General features: G+C 41.2%; 1 protein-coding gene across 1 annotated transcript in view; it reads left to right on the top strand.

Annotated features, from left to right (window-relative positions):
- LMBRD1 (LMBR1 domain containing 1) overlaps nt 1-11996 on the top strand; it is a 52737-nt gene extending 40741 nt beyond the window's left edge. Inside the window, exon 4 of the mRNA XM_088470514.1 lies at nt 11884-11996. Within this exon, the coding sequence (XP_088326640.1) occupies nt 11884-11981 (98 nt within the window). The 3' untranslated portion in view covers nt 11982-11996. The remainder of the gene's footprint in view (nt 1-11883) is intronic.
- Nucleotides 11997-21284: the final 9288 nt, after the last annotated feature.

Genomic DNA, 21284 nt, shown 5'->3' with positions numbered 1-21284 from the left:
TGATAGCGCCCGACAGGAGGAACAATTGAATAGCTCCTGTTGGGCGCGTACAGGGGCGCAACAATTGAACTCTGCCTGAAATATCATACATTTATTTTAAACATTAAAATTGCTTTGTGTCCTTCGCTCAATGTCCAGTTATGACTTAAGGTGTTTACACACTAGATGACTCGCAAACTATGCAATGTCGTTAACGGTTTCCCTTGATCTCCCCGGCACTCCCGGACATACGATATCGTGCTTAAACTGTGCAATCTGACAAACTACCTACCGTGCGTCCTTAACGATTTCCTGTGCGTCGTTCAAGAGATTTCCAGATCTTATTGCATATAGTGAAGATCTGAGGATACGACAAACGACCCGCGGGAGCGCACATCGTGATAATGGATACACACTGCACAATTTGTCATTCCGATGCATCGGAATCGGTCAAATCGTGCAAAATATCTAGTGTTTACCCAGCTTAACACTAGTACAGCTGAGATCTACTGGGTTTAAATGTTTTTCATAGAATTTTGAATACCAACCAATGTGCATATTTACTAAAGTGAGAGTTTTAGAAGTGGAGATGTTGCCCATAGTAACCAATCAGATTCTACTTTAAATAGCACCTTCTAGAAGATAATATCTGGTTATGGGCAACATCTCCACTTCTAAAAACACTCAATTATACCCACAAGGCATTGCATAAATTTGAAAGGTATGAACAAATATTTATAGTACCTGTCTGAGATGTTAAAAAAACGCTTTTCCATTTTTATACTCTTATGCTGTATGTTACCATTAAGTCTAATATTTAAAAAGGCCCTGGCTCCTTTTAACTTGGCTGGACAAATTTAAAATTAATAGTGAAGTGGTATTCATTTAAATAACTTTGTTTAGCCTGTATACTGCTTCAATCCACCTTCAAAAAAAAGAACATGGTGCCAGCTGGAGAGGTACTGTAGATGCACTGATTTCTTTCATATACTTTTTAAAGTCCCTTACAGATCTAAAAGTGTGCAAAAGTAATCTTCTCTCTCACTCAGTGAAATCTCAGGAATAACATACGAAAGTAAACCTCTTAGATATGTTTTCCCACTGACAGGCAGCATTCTGTCTAAAGAGTGGATAAATGGAGGGCAGGGCTCCACACTTTTTGACTAGGGATAAAGCTAAGAAAATTACTTGCTGTTCCATAATCAAATAATGCTGAAACAAACCTGAAAGAATGAGTCCACACAAGGGAAATCTGGACCTTGAAGCTCTAATTGCATTAACCCAGTTTTAGGACCAATGGGTCATATTCTAGGCTTTGTTGAAATTATGCTGCTCTCAAAGTGTTTGACAGCCTTCCTTTTACTTCATCGTTGCTGCAGTCATGCTAAAAGGCTCCTCTAGTCAACCCAAATCCCGTAAGGATCTGCTAGCGCCTGGTGTCTTTTTTTTTTTTTTTTTTTTTAAGCTGAAAATGCATCTAAGTTGCAATATGATGGGACTAGGGCAGAAACTTCTTTCCGTATTCAATTGGAAACACTTTTCGCGCACGCGAAAATGCAGTGTAATAGGTGAAAAAGATTCGCTCTCAATAGGTGGAGAAAAAAAGTGCAAAATCGCTATTTTGGGGAGCAAAGGTGGGGAAACCACTAGGCACTCTTGGGACAGCCCCCCTAACAATGACTGTGTCAAAAGAAAAACGAAAAAAAAAAAGTTAGGAACACCCCAAAAAAAGTACTTTTAAAATGGGGCTGAAAAAGTGCAAAGTGGGGGTACAAACATAAAAAGTAGCGAAATAGACTTTGGGGGGTCTGCAAGTATGGGTGAGGTATTTTTTTGATTGCAGGTGTTTGCTGAAGGTGCGTTTTTTACGTTTCTTATAACTTCACTTTAGCGACTTTTAAATATGCTTGCACCCATTTTAAAGTACCCCAAATTTGACAGAAATACTTATTTTCTCCTAAAAATATTGCTTTATGCCATTCTTCACCACTTGTGCAAAGACGCTAATTAGTGGCAATTGTGCGAACGTAAGTACCCCAAATAGTTGTATTAGGGCTAATCGGGCACTACTAAATTGATCCCCAATGTTTCCAGATCTTTTTGTGGGGTTCAGGCTGATTTCCCCGATTCAGACACTACTTTTGGCCTGTTCTAACTTCGCGTGTCTCCGTTTCCGTGTCTTTTGGAATTGAGTAGGGCGAATCGCGGGTATGTGCATGATAAGTTTCCGCGGCTAAAAAACGCGATGTAGGTGTAAACTACGGCAGGCGAAGCTTTATTGCGTACGCAAAACTTATTGAATACGGGCCTTAGACGCATTGTCAGCAAGAAAGACCCAGACGCTAGCAGAGTAGCATGGGACCTTGACAGCTCATTCATGGTAGGCAAGTCTTGCTGCGTGGCATATTGAGGACACATCTGTGAGATGTGAGATTACTTTCTATTGCCACTCCAACACAATGTTCCTGGATCATATTCATGAGATGGGTTTTAAGTTAGAATGGTCTCCTTAATTCTTCTTTCTAGCCCAAGGAATGCCTATGAACTTTCTTAATGCATTGTTTTGGTTAGCCTCTGCAAGAAGTGGATACAAGATCAAATAAATATGGATGTGCTAAGTTCTGAATTTGTCAGTGTGTATTCTAAAGTTTTTTAAAATTCTCTGATATTCCTTTCACTACCAGCAAAGTTCCTTTAACTTGCTTTCTATCACTTTTGTGTCTTTAGACCATTAAAATATGGGTAGAACAGCTGTCTCCAATGTACAGATGTGTTCTCATACACCTAGTCTCAATATGCCATTTGGCACGAGCGGTGTAGGGTAGCTTCTCTTTTTATTTAATTTGCGCCTTATTCGCACTGCAAGACGCAGTGAAACACCAATCAATCTGTACCAGAGACTCTGGACTGCGACTTTCACAGCACATGAATTTGTTTTAAATGTGAACAAAGTTGTAGGTAAAGCACAATGGAACTTGGCATAAAAGAAAAAAAAAGAAGCTGCTACCGCTGCATTGTAGCACTTCGTATACAGATTCAGACTTTTGCACACACATGTACCAGATCATGAGTGCAGGGTGTGCAGTGCACACAGGCCCATAAGTGTAGGGGACCCATTGACTTGTAGGCAATTCTGCACCCACAATTATACAGCAATAATCCTAGATGCCTCCTAGCCTACCTTGTTTGGAAACTAAGCAATAGATGATTGTTGTTTAGGGTTAATGATTATGGGGATGGGGGTAAATTATTTTGGTGTCATGGGGAGGAAGGGGGTCATACAAATAGCTTGAACATGGACTCCCTTGTTTTTAAAATAATCTCCAGCTGGAACTGTATTATAAACTTGTCAATTGACTTGCCAGAAACTTTTTCCAATAATTCTCCAGGGCATCAATCAATTACTTTATGCATTTAGGATTGTTATGTCCGTGATGTTGTTCTTAGCAATACAATGAGAAGGTGCTATGCTCCTTTCTAGAAGGGGGGTGATCTCTTTGAGTGCTCTCATGGAGAATGTCTGTAATAGAATCTAATGGTAAGTTGACTACCTTATTTTTTTGTTCTGTAATGGGAGCACTCTTTGCTGGAAATCTGTATTTTTTACATGAAGCACTTTTTCAGTGCTTCATATTTTTTTTAAAATGTCAAAAATGCATTTTTTTTCTTTCTTTCTGTAGTCTTTGCTGAAAGTTTCATGTATATGTATTCATTTTGTCTTGTTTTCTGGGCTTAATATAAAAATCTATTCATGTTCTCTCTAAATACTTATGTTATATTCATCTGTGACCCATCAGCTTCATATCTGTTGTCCTGTCCGCATCAGCATCACTATCTATTAATGCATGTGGAGTGCTAAAATATCCAAATATAAAACCACTTTAGGCATTATAGGTATGAGGCACCATTTTACTCAAATTACTTTGTGTATCACAGAAATCATTCCATTGATGCTGTGAGAAATGATTCATGATTTTGTTTCTCCATTTTCACAAAACTATTTACAGAAGTACTAGTGTTAAAATTAAATAGATCATGTACTCTACCAGAGCCAGAAAACCACAGCATTAGGTACATTGCTGGCATCTAGACTTACAGAGACACAAGAATTACTATTTGCAATTGAATATAGGGTCTTAATCCCATACACATGATAAAATAAGGGTAAAATTGCAGTTGGACATGAACAAAAAATAATTCCATGACCCGGCAAGCAGGCTAATTACAAAGTATTACTGATAATAAAACAAACACTATTTAAAACAAGCCCTTTTGGGCAACAAAGGGAAATATAATTGTGTGTGCACGTATATTTATATGTGTGTATATGTGTGTGTGTGTGTGTATATATATATATATATATATATATATATATATATATATACACATACATACATACATACATACATGTTGAGTCTCCCATGTCCAAATATTCCGAAATACGGAATAATTTTGGCATGACTGAGATAATAAAACCTTTGATTTTTGATGGTTCAATGTACACAAACTTTGTCTAAGGCACAAATTATTAAAAATATGGTATAAAATTACCTTCAGGCTGTGTGTATAGGGTGTAAATGAAACATAAATTTATTTAATGTATGTACACAAACTTTGAGCCACAAAATTATTGAAAATATTGTATAAAATGAGCTGCAGGCTGTGTGTATAAGGTGCATATAACACATATATACATTCTGTGTGTATATTGGGGTCCCATTCCCAAGATATTTCATTATGATATGCAATTATTCCAAAATACGGAATATTCCGTTATCCAAAATACCCCTGGTCCCAAGCAATTTGGATATGGGAGACTCAACCGGTGTGTGTGTGTGTGTGTGTGTATGTATGTATGTATGTGTATATATATATATATATATATATATATATATATATATATAATTATACATATATACATATTTTCATGCCTGCATACAGTGGCTAAAGTAAGTACAGGTTGAGTCTCCCATATTCAAAATGCTTGGGACCAGGGGTATTTTGGATAACTGAATATTCCCTATTTTGGAATAAATGCATACCATAATGAAATATCTTGAGAATAGGACCCAAATATACACACAGAATGCATTTATGTGTTATACACACCTTATACACACAGCCTGCAGGTAATTTTATACACTATTTTCAATCATTTTGTGGCTCAAACAAAGTTTGTGTACAGAAATGAAATTTGTTTCATATACACAGCCTGAAGGTAATTTTATACAATATTTTTAATGTGTGCCTTAGAAAACGTTTGTGTACATTGAACCATCAAGAATCAAAGGTTTAATTATCTGAGTCATGCCATAAAAATTCCGTATTTCTGAATATTCCGTATTTCGGAATAATTATATACCGGACTCAACCTGTATTGAAAACATCAACATTTTTCTCAGTAAATATCTTTGTAATGAGGCTATTGTAATGTAATGTTCACCAAATGTCAGCAACAACTCATGCAATCCACACATGCAAAGAAATTAAACCTTAGATGTCCATAAATTAAGTTATGTGTAATATTATGAAATGACACAGGGAAAAAGTATTGAACACGCTTACCCGAAATGTATTTAATACTTTGTATAAATGCCTTTGTTGGTAATGATAGCTTCAAGACGCCTCCTGTATGTAGAAACTAGTCGCATGCATTGTTCAGGTGTGATTTTGGCCTATTCTTCCACACAAATAGTCTTCAACTCTTGAAGGTTCCGTGGGCCTCTTCTATGAACTCTGATCTTTAGTTCTTTCCATAGATTTTCTATTAGATTCAAGTTAGGTGATTGGCTGGGCCATTCTAGCAGCTTTATTTTCTTTCTCTGAAACCAATTGAGGGTGTCCTTGGATGTGTGTTTGGGATATTTGTCTTCCTGAAATGTCCACCCTCGTTTCATCTTCAGCATCCTGGTAGATGGCAGCAGATTTTTTTTATCAAGAATGTCTCTGTAAAATTTTCTATTCATCCTTCCTTCAATAATATGAAGTATGTCAGAGGTAAGAGGGCCCTGCTCACAAGCTTACAATCTATAGGGAAATAAGCATTGATACACAAGGATAGGTGCTACATATTGTATAATGGTCCTGCCAGATTGCAGAGGTTCTTGATGGGTTGTATGATCCAGTCACACAGGAACGTTGGCGTAAGGTTAGGGGGATGTGAATGTGAATAATGAAAATATGAGGTTGTGTGGACTGTAAGAAGGGATGTAATTAGATAGGGAAGCTATGAAGGTTATGTGGGCGGTTCTGGAATCTGATGAGCTTATCTGAAGTGGTGAGTTTTCAGGGAGCACTTGAAGGTTTGGAGACTAGCAGAAAGTCTTATTGTGCGTGGGAGGGAATTCCACAGAGTGGGTGCAGCCCAAAAAAGTTCTGTAACTGTGAATGGGAGCAAGTAATGTGTGTGAATGAGAGATGAAGATCTTGTGCAGAATGGAGAGATCAGGTTAGGAGATATTTTGAGATAATTGAAGATATGTATGTTTGTATACATGGTTCCAACACTACATGATGCAACTAGGTGGCTCAGTGATGATTATAGACTTTTTATGTTCTCGCCATGTTTTGCATGAGGTTTCTACCAAGTGTTATGGTTTTATTACTACAGATGTGCCCAGCTAGTTTGTTGCTCCATACGCTATGTAGTGCACCACACACCACGCCATGAGTCGCGCCACACAAAGTTTTGTAATCTAATGTAGTGTAGCGTAGTGCTGGAAAAGTGTCATAACGTGTAATACAACTTTTTGTCCACCAGGTGTCACTTTTCCTAAACTACACAGCGCACTGTACAGTAGTACAGCGTTGTCATAAGGAATCAGGAATGTATAATAAAGCTGTAGAAGAATGTCTAATAAAGTTTGAAATCATTAAGCTCTGTATTACACACAGACTGCAGTTGAAGTTGCACACTTGCGCCAATGTAAGTACTGCCGGCACTGTCCCAGACTTAGACATTGTAGTGATTTAATTACTTTAGGAACTAATGTAGTAATCTGATGAGGCGTGTGGCCTAGGGGGATAATGCCTAGTCACTTTTTTTTTTTTTTTTTAAATCTTCACTAATTCGGTATTCAATATATTATCCACAACTTCCCACCACCTGGCATTTCTATGCTACTTGCTGGCACCTTATCACTTTATCACTTTTCACTCTCCTAACACCGCTTAGTAAATAGACCCCTGAATCTGTCTGTGACGTCATGATGTCAGACTTAAAGGGGGCAGGGCCAGCACATATAAACAGTGTATAGGTCGTCATAGATTTGGTCGACCAGGAAAAATGGTTGACTGTGACTCATGACTCACAGTATTTGCCAACATGGCAATAGATAACAATGGATGAAATGTTGCCAGAATATTTTTGACGCCCAAATATAGTATGGTGGGTCAACTTGCCTTGTGTTACTGTCGTTTTACTGTACAAACAAGCCATGTCGACCAATAGTGTGTCGAACTTTAGTCCATGTAGCTCTTATGACCCTGTCAATCAAATCTCTGCCAGTCATGCGAGTGTGTGGTAACAACTGTCAGTTATTGTCAGATATCCAACACCCTACACGACAGTGTATTTGTTATACTGTAATTCATGTAATTGTACAGCAATACTGTAATACTAAGTAGGAGGTGCCTCCTGATGCTCTGGAGCCGAGGTGCATCCCTCCGCAACAAATCGGATCACCGCCTTTAGAGTAACCTGATGGTCCGGCGGCACCCATATTTGTGGAATATCGCCCTACTCGCTCTCCTATATATACGCGAGCTCTTTCTCTTGGTTGGTGGAGAATGGTTGTCTCTCCACTTCACCAAGAGAAAGAGCTCGCCTGGAGAAAACCTATCTCTTCTCGTCGCCATCTTAAACACAATACACACGTACAGTACGACGCACGATGGTCATTCATTACACACAGGTGCGTCACTTGTTATGGCAGGCGTCTGTGATGTAGTGGGCATCCCGGGTTCTAAGCCTGGAAGGCTTCAATTTTTAATTTTTTAATTTATGTTTAAATCTTCACAACAGGATTACACAGAAATCACTTGGTGGTGTGTGAATTCTGTCATTTATACCAACACATACAGGTATCGATGCCCACACAGCACTGCAAAAATATCGAGCAAATGAAGTTCAGTATTAATAAGTAAGTTTACTCCAGTACAGTAGACTCTCCTCAACTTCAAACCACCTTCCATTTCTACTGTATGTTACTCTATGCCACCCAGCTGTATTTTACATGAAGCTACAATGCGCTAGACATTGTATTGTTTGTATTGTACAACATACAGCGACATACAGGTAAGGGCAGACCTTGAGCTGACTGCTTACAGTAAATGGATTAACATAGCGTTCTTTATTATGGTAATGAGAGGCTATTGCTTGCTTTGGGGGAGGGGACCTGATGCACTGTGTGTGACTCCCGACCCACTGGGCATGCGCATTACTACTGCATGAGCCTCCTTACGCCACATCTACGGAGCAGCTCCACTGGGCATGCGCCAGAAATCCCATTTGCCACCACAGCGTCGACGTGCTAACATTGATGCAAGTTTGCCCTTTAAACGCACAATCGGTTTCTAATACAGAGCACACTCTCTCAAACAAAGCCCACTACCAGTTACTGAAGTCTTGAGAATTCACTATAGTGTCAGAGTCTGGGGCAACGCCGACATTGACGCAAGTTTGCGCTTTAAACGCACAATCAGTGTGTACTGTAATACAGACATCCCACTTTCTCTGTGTTTGAACACTGAGCCACTGGGCATGTGCAGTGCTGTGATCTTCTATATGCCATGGCATAGAGCTACATGGTACTGTATATGGCTTGGCTGCACTGGGCATGCGCCAGAAATCCCATTGCAAACCCCTCCACTGCGTATGCGCCAGAGATCCCATTTGTAACCCCTCGGAGCTTACAGCCAAAGCAGCGTAGACATGCTGACATTGACGCAAGTTTGCGCTTTAAACGCACAATCAGTTAGTAATACAGAGACCTCTCTTTCTCACAGAGCCCACTACCAGTTACTGAAGTCATGAGAAATCTCCATAGTGTAAAAGTCCGAGACAGTACCGCAATTTTGAATTTGTAAAGCCTAACTTTTAAACAGCCCACTACTAGTTTCACTATAGTGTCCAGAGCCGAACGTGCCAAAAAATATTATTTTCCAGGGCTCGAACCCGGGTCCAGCATTGTTGCAAAGCGATCACCTAACCACTAGCCCACAAGCCAGCTATATTAAGAACTGCACATAGCGAGCTCATCCTTGTGCACTCCACCCACCCGCTGCTGTTTTTAATAATAAAAAAAATTGTCTTCCTTTCCAAATATTATACAGTACTAGTACATATATACACAGTACCTCACCATTAGAGAATAATTCATCCCATCTCATTGAAAGCTGTGCGTGCATCTCATTAATCTACAGTATCTGTTATACCATGATAACTCGGGCAACTTCACTACTGTACAGTGATGTACAGTATATGCAATTGTGTCCTGTTCTAAAAACTTACTGTACAGTATGTATGTGATATTAAACATATTGGTTGTGCGAACATGCAAATACTATACAGTGCTTGAATGTGATATCCATCCAATTTAACAGTATGGTGTTCAGTACAAATTACAACAATGGAGCTCTTGCCACCCAGCGGTTAAGCGCTGTATTACATGCCGTAGCGTATCCTTCGTTGAAGAATACCACGGTACGCCACAAGTCCAGCCATCACGTAATGTTCCATGGCGCAACACAGAGCCTTGAATGGTGCGCCACGAACAACAAACTAGCTGGGCATATCTGTACACTAGTTTAATTGCGATGGTGATCCGGCCCACCCCTAAGGACGCTACACTAGGATCACAAAGGGCAATGCACGGGGAGTTTATTTTGTTTAGCACCACCAGCTACATTTTCAACTTCGTATCGTGTGATACCGTCAATCTCTGCATCAGAACCATAGTTTGTAGGTTCAACAGAGGCTGATGTAAATGTAAGTTAAATATTGTTAAGTACGATAGTGCTACATAAATAAAAGCTGATAATTACTTATGTTACCGGGAGGGGAGAAATAGTGCTTATTGCAGCTTCTAGATGAGTTCAGGGACTGTTGCAAGGTTTAATTAATCACCACAATAATTGCAGGTAGTTCTGTGCCCAAATGGCCCCACCATTAGGCTTACTGCTTTGCGATCACAGTAATAAACCAATTATAACATATTTCTTGACAAATATTAGCTTTTTGACCCGTTTTAAGGAATTCTTTATTCTATAACATCAGTAGACAGATTACATCAGTGATAGGCCACCTGTCACATTTCGGTGGCCATTCAAAAGGGCCACATTTTATTCTACGCCGTACTAAATTAAAACAATGCATTTAATAAAATACATCTTTAAAATTTCAGTAGGCATTTTAAACAAGTATTTCAAGCTTATAACACAAATCTGACAACCAAGTATGCCATAGCTAAAGTACACGGGTTAAGGCTTGGAAGGCTAAATGAAGCATAAGGGCCCCCATACACGGTGTGATATAGCAGTCGATCCAACGGATTGGTACGATATCGCTGCTATATCGTACCGTGTATGGGCATGATATCGACCTGTGCGCTCTCCCGTGAGGTCGTACATCGCACCTCCAGATCTTACTGCAGGTTCACTTGATCTGGGGATGCGATGTACGATCCCATGCAGCGCTATATGGGTTTAGGAGGTGGGTGTCGGCATATCGGGTTGTCGGGCAGCGGATCGCTCTGTATGGGACCACCTGATATGTCGGCCATTGGATCGGCCGTTGCGTTGCAAGGTGCATATCGCACCTTGTATGGGGGCCTTAAGGGCACATCACTGTATTACATAAGCTGTTAGACTAAAACAGGCAAAAAGTTTTCTCCATCCCCCCCTCCCCCCAATAATAGTCTACCCCAATTCTTTTTTTTTTTTCCGGAAGTTGCGCACTTTGGTGAAAATGACCGGTCAAATTTTGGGTGAAAAAAAAAATTGTTGAAAATGGGTTTAACGATATCTGGTCTGGTTTTTCCCGGGGGGCTCCATGGATGCGACAAGTTATTTGAACATTGCACGTGGCTGGCGCAGGCCACGATTTTAAAAATCATGAAGAAAAACTCCTGCGCCAGCCACGTGCGATGTTTGAAACACGTGTCGCATCCATATGGCCCCCCCGAAAAACCAGAACCAACCCATTTTCAATGATTTTTTAAAATTTATTTTACACCCAAAATGTTACCGGTGTTTGTCGCCAAAGTACTAAACTTACGTAATTTTTTTGGGAGTAATTTATCATTAGGGGGGTGTCCAAAGGGTTCTGAAAGAAATCCCCACATTTTTAGGCAAAAATTATGGATTTTGCATTTTTTTTTTTTCCCCTCCTGGTCTGAGATGGAGAAAACTTTTTGCCTGTTTTTTTTTTTTTTTGGCAAAAAACGGACAACCCCCCCCCTTTTTTTTTTTTTGTGGCGATAATCGTCCGTTTTCGACATTTATTGAATATTCCCCTATATGAGATTGATCTGCTTGAGTACTGTCAGAAATGTACTTACTGTACCCCTATTTCCATTTGTTCGGTCACATATTTTACTTTAAAGTTTGCACAGATTTGGTTGAAATGACAGACTGCTTTTTAGACAAGTTTCCTTCTGTTTTATTGATCAAAACTAAATAAAAACAATTCATCAATTGAGGTTAAAATAGTTTCTTTAGGACTGCAGTAAATGGCAGATCTTGCCTGCAGTGAAATGCAATCTTGAAGGCAATTCTGTTTACTCTCATATGAGATTTATTTTCTGAATGTTTCTTTCCAATCTCTAAGATCAAATGTCAAATCTTTACAACTGTTAATGTGAAAAGCCATTTCTTTCAATGAAGCTTTATTTCTAATCTCTGCAGGTACAATACATACCCTCTGGAAGACCGATCTTGTTGTATCACGACTAACTGCATCGGCAATTAGTGATGGTACTTTTGGGATCCTTATTTCATCTTAGCAGTTGTATTTTGTGTTTGGCATTTTATGTACCAAGGCAAATTAAAAAGCATTCTATTGAGATGACTTGTAGAATAGTCAGCCATAATCTATGTCCTGTTTATAACCTTTAAATTAGATAGAATGGGAAGTAATTACTTTGTCGTTGTTCATGCTGTGTCGTCAGTCAATATATCAACAGCATGATATCGATGAGAGAATGCCGACACTGTTGTAATGTTATTTTAAGCATTGTGATGATGTTGGCTTTAGAACTTTAAACATGATTGTAAGAATCATGTTTTAAGTTTTAATGCCGACACTGTGCTTAAACCATCTTCCAACATATGGAACGTCAAAAGCATGTATATGGTCATCACGTATGTGTCCCTATAGAATTGCTTGTATGATATACACCTGCAAAACATGTTTTCTCTACACTTTTATATGTAGTGCTTACTTCCTCCTTGTACATTTGCAAATAATAACCTGTATAGTGTGGTTGTTAAATTGAAACCTGCTGTATACCATTGTGTTCATGTTACGGTCTGTCCTGGGAAGTATCTCATTGGAGGGAATTCGATTCAAAACTATGTTGAATATCCCGGGAGGGAGCTCCTGAAGCTATTCAATCAATGCAATGTTTGGGTGGGCTAAAGTATTTCTTTTCGACAAAAGTGCCGGGCGCGCCGCTATTTGTCGAGGAGACGACAAAAGTGCCGGGCGCGCCGCTATTTGCCGGCTTAGCGTGATGCCAACAGCTGCATCGGCCGGCACTTTAGTCGGAGAATGCCGGTTCTCACGACTAAACACCCAGGTTAAGTCGCGAGAACCGGCATTCACCGACTTACCAGCGCACTGGATTGAATAGCTCTGGGAGCACCCTCCTGGGGCTGTTCAGCATCGCACTGAACTGAATTCTGCCCGTTGTGTGGCTACAATATGAGAGCATGCATTGATTGTATTTTAGAGAACTGAGACCCACTGCCTATTTGGCGTATTGTAGTATTCTGTTACTTTTCTATGAATTGAAAGGTAGACCATGAATGTGATAACTTGAAAAGCTATATGGAATTAGTGTTCACTCTAGGTCTGGCGCCGGACCTAGAGAGAGGGCACATCTGCGTGCACCCGAAAAGGGGGCGTGGCTTTAAGACATCACACTTGGGGGGTACGCCTGGCTGCCCCCAAGCGCTAACGCCAGTGTGAATAGATGCCGGGCGCACTGTTCACCTGCGGGACACTGCGACCCACGGTTCGAGACTGCACCTGCAGGCTGTTTTAGCGGGGCACCGCTCCGGAGGGCAGGGTGCTTTCTGCGCTTTAGAAATAGGGCAGAGAGAGCCTAGCGGGAACGCTATGGTATGTTTGGTACGCAGTCATTAGGTAACAATAACAATTTCAACATTTATAATGTCTACACCACAATTCATAATATCGTCATATGAAATATCAACATGTGAAATCCCGACATTCTCAGAATTTTGCAATTAGGTTTAAGCTGCGGGATGGAAGTGTTACGAATAGGCTCTAAGGGTAAGTTAGGGTTAGTCGGTTTGGGCACTAGTGGGAGGGTTAGCGATAAGGGTAGAAAATCTACCGGAATGCCACGCCGTTAAATGACTCTGCTGGTAGTGACAGTCACATGACAGCCACAATCAGGGAGAAGCCGCTGCAGCTTTTGGGATCAGGGACGATTTGTCGACATTTCATCAGTGTCGATATGATGAATGTTAACATGGTAATGTTGACATATTAAGCATGTTACCATGCTGTCTGTCAACATAATCATGTCGACATTATGAATATCTACATATCATACCACACCTGGTGTGTTTACTATAATCTTTGCAATGAACTGCATCTTTCTAAATGTATTCTCTTATTTTGGCATAATACTGAAAGACCCACTCGCAGATGCTAGTTTCCAGATTACCATTGCTCTGACTTCTGTCTTTTTCTGTATTTTTTGTATGTGTGCTGATCTGTGTATAGGTACTTTTACTTCCTTTGAGGAAAAATTTCAATGCAGATGCACACTCTAAAGGTGGCCACAGACATAGCGATGTGCTCACGACACGACATCGTGTACGATTTCACCTGAACTCTCCCCAGGAGCTCCCCGGCAGTTGTGGTCACGATTTGGTCAAAAAAGCCGCCAATTTGATTCATGATTTCACGATCTATCGGATCGTACGCATCGTGAGATCGTGCACGATAAATCGTGAGGTTACCAAAACACACGAGACTCTTCACGATTGATGGGAAATTTAAATAATAACAATGGGAGGGGCTAGCCAAGGGGAATAAAAAGCAGGTGCCATTTTAACCCTGTGAACATTCTGCTCCACTGCTAGTGAGGCTAGGTGTATACCTGTTGAACCCTGTACATTGCTACTGTGCTCTGCTTTCTATTTGTCTTGCCTGTTAAAAAGTGTTTTCTTCCTGCATTCTATCCTGTTCCTGAATTCTGTGCTGATGGAGCCCTATCAGTATAGAGTGTTGGTCGCCTATGCTGGGCTCAAGGTGAATGGAGAGGGCCCAGCGAAGGAGGAGAGCATGCTGGACCAAGGAGTGGCTGCTGCAAAGGGATACTCACTCTCGCATGTCCCTGCTGATGGAGATCAAGGAGAACAACCCGGACGACTACCACAACTTCCTGTACATGGATTTCCAGGAGTTGCTGCATCTGGTGATCCCCAACATTCGGAGGCAAGACACAAGGTGGTGGAGGGCATTCCCTGCTGAAGAGAGACTGGTGTTACCCTGAGGTACCTGGCTACCGGAAGGTCATTTGAAGACCTGAAGTTTGGGACACTCATCTCACTTCAGTCCTTGGGAGTCATCATTCCAGGGACCTGCAAGGCTAAGTGCTGCAGTACCAGTATTGCAAGGTAAGAAAAAAAAAAAAACACTACACATTTGTTTCTTGTGAAAGTAAAAAAGTTTTTACATTTTTTTTTTTTCAATTTAACTCTTTATAATAACTGACAGCCAATAAAGCTGCATTAACAAGACTGTGCTGCATAGCAGTCATTAACATTTGTGTGGCAACAACACTACACTACGTTATTTTTAATATATAAAATAAACATGTATAGAAATTGTACAAAACAGCATTATCACCAAATGTTATCAATCCCAATAGGTAGGCTGCTGTATGTTGTACGGTGGGTCAGACACCAGATTGAACAGGCCAATACACACATGGCACAAGTACAGATTGTGGCCCCAGCTTCCAGCAATTTGTACTTGCGCCATGTGTGTAGTGACCTTGTCTAATTAGTGTCATCACCACCGTATAGCATACAGCCAGCACCTTTGTGGGAGTGATAAAATTTGGTGATGGTATAGGCAAGATGAGAAAAAACTAAAAATTAAGAGTAACGCGTCAAATCTTCCTCTGACTCCAGCAGAGCATTATAAATGGTCTGGCTTGTGGTTGAGGTGCTGGGTGGGGGAGTAATCTCCAACTGGGCTGGGAGGGGCCTGACATAGGCGGTTGGGGCAGGCGAATAAAGCAATGTGTCTGCAATGTAAGTGGAGTCGTGTAAATTGCTGTTGAGTGACCTAGTTAAAAGCTCATAGATGAGTCTGTGGACATTTTTCTCATGCAACTGTTAATATGTGCAGTAAAATCGGCGATATCATCTGGTGGTTTCTTAAGGATGCGTTCAGCTTGTTGGAGAAATAAGTCCTCTTGTTCTGTGTGCTGCTGCTTTCTTCCCTGTTTTTTTTTTTTTTTTGGGGTGCTACCGAAGATGATGATGATGCTGGTAGAATGGGTGTTGGCACTGGGGTAGGAGTCTATATATTCATGTTTTAACCCGTATTTTACTATTTTTCCAGTTTCCTAACACCGTGGATGAGTGGAAGAGCATCGCTGAAGAGTTTGAATAACGTTGGAATTTCCCTAAATGCAGTGTAGCCATCGATGGAAAACACATCCGCATTAACCCACCTGCCAACACCGGATCATATTACTACAACTACAAAGGCTTCTTCAGCATTGTTCTCATGGCAGTGGTGAATGCCAACTCCAAATTTTTGTTTGTGGATGTCGGCAAGAATGGCCGTGCTTCAGATGGTTGGACCTTCAAACAGACGGCTTTCTACCAGAGACTCGCCAACAAAACCCTCAACTTGCCTTCACTGGACGAGACAAAGCACGGCCTAAATTACGTTTTTGTCACAGACGAGGCTTTTGCATTACATGAACATGTGATGTAGCCATTTGCACAGAGGGGCCTGACCAGAGAGAAGAGGATCTACAGTTGTCTATACCGGGCACGGCGCATTGTGGAAAATGCGTTTGGAATACTCTGCAACTGGTTCTGCATTTTCCACACCACCATAAACCTACTTGTGGGTCGTGATGGCGTGCTGTGTGCTGCATAACTTTCTGTGAAGGAAAACTACACAACGAGGACCAGTCCAAGCTAGACCAGTAGATGTAGGACCTCCGTAGGAGATTGCCCAGTTTACATCAGTGTCCGCACCACCAATTCCTACAAAATTGACAGCACATGCCAAAGAAGTGAGGGAGGAGTATATGGTCTATTTCAATGTACCAGGTGCGTTGCCATGGCAGGAGGAATGTCTGTGAGATAAATTACTATAGTGGACAATTGGGATTGAGCTACAAAAACAATAAAAGGTATTGGTTTATGAACTCTGGCCCTGATTCAGAGCCGGACGCTCTGACAGAGCGCTCCCTCTGAATCAGGACGTCTTCTTTTTTTTTTGTATGGTGCGGCCTCCTGGCCGCTCGCATTGCTGAGGGTTGCCACCCACAGCTAATGCGAGTGGCCAGGATTATGGTCGTGATGGTCAAGACCATCGTGACCATCGGGCTTGCGATGAGACCCTTGTGGTAGGGTCTCGTGGCCACAAGCCCCAGAGAGCTTTCGGCTCTAACAGAGCCGAAAGCTCTCCCACTGACAACACTTGTGATGTCAGTGGGGCCGCCCCTAAATAGTAGGTGTTCCCATGGGAATGCCTCCATCTGGGCAGCCACCCCACCGACCCGCCCACCAAAGGGGGTATGCTGTCACTCAACATCGACAGCACGCCCCCTTTGGTGCGAGACCCGGAGCGACTGATTGCCCATCGCTATCTGGGTCTCGCGCAGGTGCACGACTGAGCCGGCTCCGTCATGCGCTCTGGGCCACCATCGACCCGGTTGCGAGCGCTCAGCACTTGCGGCCGGGTCTGAATCAGGCCCTCTGTGTCTACTTACCAAAATTTCCTCAGACGGTCCACTCACTTCTGCAGCCTCCTTTTCTCCCTTTCTCTCGGCCATCAGGACAACTGACTGGCGTTGTGGCTCCTGTTCGCTGATGAAGCTTATCAGGTGATAGTACCACAGTGTTGGCTGGTACACGTCGTCTGTACCTGCTCCGGACCGTTTTGAATCGTCCATCTTTTTCTTCTCCTTTTATGTAGACTGTACGCAGGTTCTGGATTTTGTGGCATATTGTTTTAAGGTCAGCATCCGCAATGAACTTTTTGGTGTAGTCCAACACCACCCCCAAAGCTGCCAATTTGTGAGACTTGTTGTGGTATTGTCTACAGGATATCTGCCATAGACACTCCTTTGACTGTAGGATCTCGAGGAATCCCATAACAAACTCGCGTTCACTATCCGTAGACCTTGCTAGGAAGAAAAAATAAGGACATTTTATTAAGCTACAATTGTAAATTGTTTTGTACATTTTTAATATTTATTACTACAGTTTTCAAGATTTTTTTAAATGTTTTTTTTTTTTCAGGTTTTTAAAATGTTTTTATTTGTATTTTTGGAATAATTTGTTTTTAAAAGTATTGTAATATGTTTTTTTTCAGGATTTTCATGTATTTTTTTTTACAGGAATGTAAGGTGTTTTTAAAAGTATTATTTTTTATTTTTGTTGCAATGTATTTGTTTATGTTGTTGACGTACATTTGTTAATGGTGGTATATTCAAACATCATAAACATCATAAATGTATCAAAAGAACAAAAACATATGTAATATATGTATTGATGTTGTAATGTTTTACTTTTTTGTTTTGTTTTTGGCATCTTATTATATTTTGAGTGTTTTATGATTTTGAAGTTATTAGGTGGCCCATGACATTGATGGCCAGTGAGTGGCTAGGTGGGTGGCACACATTGGTGGGCAGTGGGAGGTTAATGCATGACCCAGCCACTGCCCGTCTCATTCCGGCGGCGGTGGCAGGATCATGCATTTATAAGTGGGTGGCACAACTGGTGGGTAGATGGGTGGCACACATTGGGGGGCAGTGGGTGGTTAATGCATGACACAGCCACCACCCGCCTCATTCCGGTGGGCGGTGGCTGGTTCATGCATTTATAAGTGGGTGGCACACATTGGTGGTCAGTGGAGTTGCATTAATTACAGTACCAATACTCACCAAAGTGCTGCAATCCAGACTTCAGTGTGCAGGCTCTATCGTGCTTCCTTCTCCTTTTATCCACGATGCTGCATAAGATGGCGATTTGGCGTGTCTGTCAAATTCCGCAATGTACGATGAATCGTGAGATACATCGTGAGTAAAAAGTACTCACGATCTGCATCACATTGTGTCCTAGACTGGCAAATCTGCCCTACAGCACGGCAGTTTTGAAGATGCAATGTACGACGAGCGGGAACGCACTTTGGCATCGTGATCGTGAGTGGAAACTCAAGATTTGGCCACTCAAGATTTGGCCATTTTATACGAATTGTCGTCAAGATTTGTTGAAATCTGCCAAATCGGGTAAAATATCGCTATGTGTGTGGGCAGCTTAAGTACTAAGAATACTGATAGTCAAAATAATTTTGATATACTCCATGTTAATTGTACAGTTTAAGTGAAGTTTTCAGTATGTTTGACATGGTGGATGAGCAAGCATTTTTGGCCAGTGTGGGCCCCATCAGATGGGTCCTTAACATCCCTAATACTTACACATTATTTATCTAGGACTTACCTATAATAGTACTCATTCTAATATGTAGACACAAATGTAAGAGCCTGTACTGATTAAAATCACCCAAGGGCAGGTGGGAGGGGTGCCAATACCTGACAGGTGGAGTCCAAGCTTTCCAGTGTACATTCTATACACATTTAAAGGAAGGGTGGGGGATTTGGACTACACACCATAATTTTTAACCAAGGATGTGCTACCTCAGTTAGGGCCGAATTCAATTAGCCGCGAAAAATGGCGTTTGGAGAAACATTTGCATCGATTTGTTCTTTTCACCTGTTTTCTACTTTTCTCTGTATTTAATTCCAGGACGTTTTTGCCTACGTGAAAACTTTACCTGGAAAAATAGGCGAAAAAGTTTCTCCACATAGAGGCAGGCGGATTGGAAGTGCAAAATCGCTATTATGGGGTGCACATGTGGGGATTTGATCCAGAACCCTTCGGACAGACCCGTCCCCCCCCTAATGACTAATCAGTCAAAAAAATGTTTTTTTTTTTTTTTTTTTAAACTCCCCAAACATGACATGTAATTTTTGGGGTGAAAAAAAATTGTGTATTTTTAAGTTTTTTTTTTTAATTTATTTATTTTTTTAAAATCTTTATTTTTGAGACAACAAAATATACTAGTACCCATTTTCATGTACCCCAAATTTAAGTACAGTGCTTATTTATCTGAAAAAACACATTGTTTTCTATCATTTTTCAACACATATGCAAATATGCATATAACAGCCCTTTGCCTCAAAATAAGTTAACAAAATACTTTTATTAGGGCTACTACTACTATTCTATATTGATTCCCAGCGTCTCTGAAGCTTTTTATGGGGAACAAACTGATTTCCCCGCAACAAAATTTTTTTTTTCCGCTTTGTAAAACATTTGCCTATCCGTGTTTCCGTCTGTTTTAAAATTGAATAGGGCAAAAAGCGGGACGCGCATGGAGAAAACATTGCATCAAAACAGGTGAATGAGGCAAATTCATTCCACTTTTCGCAGCTAATTGAATTCGGACCTTAGGCTGGGTACACACTACGCGACCCGCCTGATGGAATGATATCAGGCGGGCGGTACACACTGCTCGATCCAGTGAACGACTGCCCAATTTTTAGTTCACCTGCACCATTCACCTTCCTGGCACCTGCACCATTCACCTTCGACTGTGCATGTATGGCTGCCGGAACGACCATGATGAAATTGCGCACGTAGTGCATCTGCACTAGACGATCCTGCGATATATCTGTCCAATTAGGCATATTGTTCGAGAAATCATCTAGTGTGTACCCAGCATTATACTCCACGTTTATTGTGGAGTTTATCAAAATTATTTCACTATCAGTATTAAGTGGGAATTCAATGGTTTTCACCCGCGACTATTAGTAATGGGTGCCCAACGGAGCAATTCAATTGTTGCTCCGATCGGACGCGAATGACTCAGGCACACAGATTACTGATTGCACCTTCCTGAGGTGGTGAGCAGAAATCCAGTTTCTGGGCGTCCAAACTGCCGCTTTTGTGCGCTGAAGAGGACTTGCACGGTTTTAGCCACTTCGAGCGTCTAAGCCCGGTGCTTTTGGGTGCAACATGCACGAAAGGCATGGGTGCCCAAAATAACTGATTATCTTGCTGCGGCCTCCAAGTCACTGTAGATGGGAGATCGGGCGCGTCTCCATAGTGTTTAAAGTGTGCACCTGCATTTTATTTTTTCTGCATAGTGCCTCAAATCTCAGCATGGTAGCACCTCTTATGTTTAAATTAGGGTGTGCAGCCCCCTCCCCCTTTTTTAAACTTTTTCTTCATTTGCTTATCTTTATAACTTTTCTCTTATATGTAATATCTTTGTTTCTTAATATCTGGCCTCCTTCCAAGCTATGTCCCTCTTATAATATCTTGCACAAATGTTTACCATGCCTGAATGCCTTTGCACTCTACTTACCTGTATGTTCCTGTGTTTGCTATGTGTAGTTAATTGAAGAAGGCAGACTAATATTTCCCTGTGGCTGGAAGTGTCACGATTCCTTTTGTCTAGGTGGTGTGGGGGGAGCTTCTGCAACAGAAAGTAGCCACTTTTCATTTGTATGTGAATTCCATACCATGCAACTGTTCTGACTGGACTGGGCCTTTAGTGGTCCTGTCTTTTTTTTTTTGGGGGGGGGGGTAATGCTTCAGCTATAGGGACATATATGCTGAATTATAAGATGTATTTCATACACGCACGCAGGGGGGATCTGAGTAGTCAGAAACCCCCTCAAAGAATCCTGGACTGCACACCCTGAATATATATAATGGAGGTGCTACATATATAGATAGAATAGATAGATATAAATATCTTTCCAAAAATACCAGCACTCATAAATCAC

The sequence above is a fragment of the Taudactylus pleione genome, unplaced genomic scaffold (genome assembly GCF_031769625.1).
Source record: "Taudactylus pleione unplaced genomic scaffold, aTauple2 ptg000015l, whole genome shotgun sequence".
Classification (NCBI taxonomy): domain Eukaryota; kingdom Metazoa; phylum Chordata; class Amphibia; order Anura; family Myobatrachidae; genus Taudactylus; species Taudactylus pleione.
This window is presented reverse-complemented; position numbering and strand designations above follow the sequence as displayed.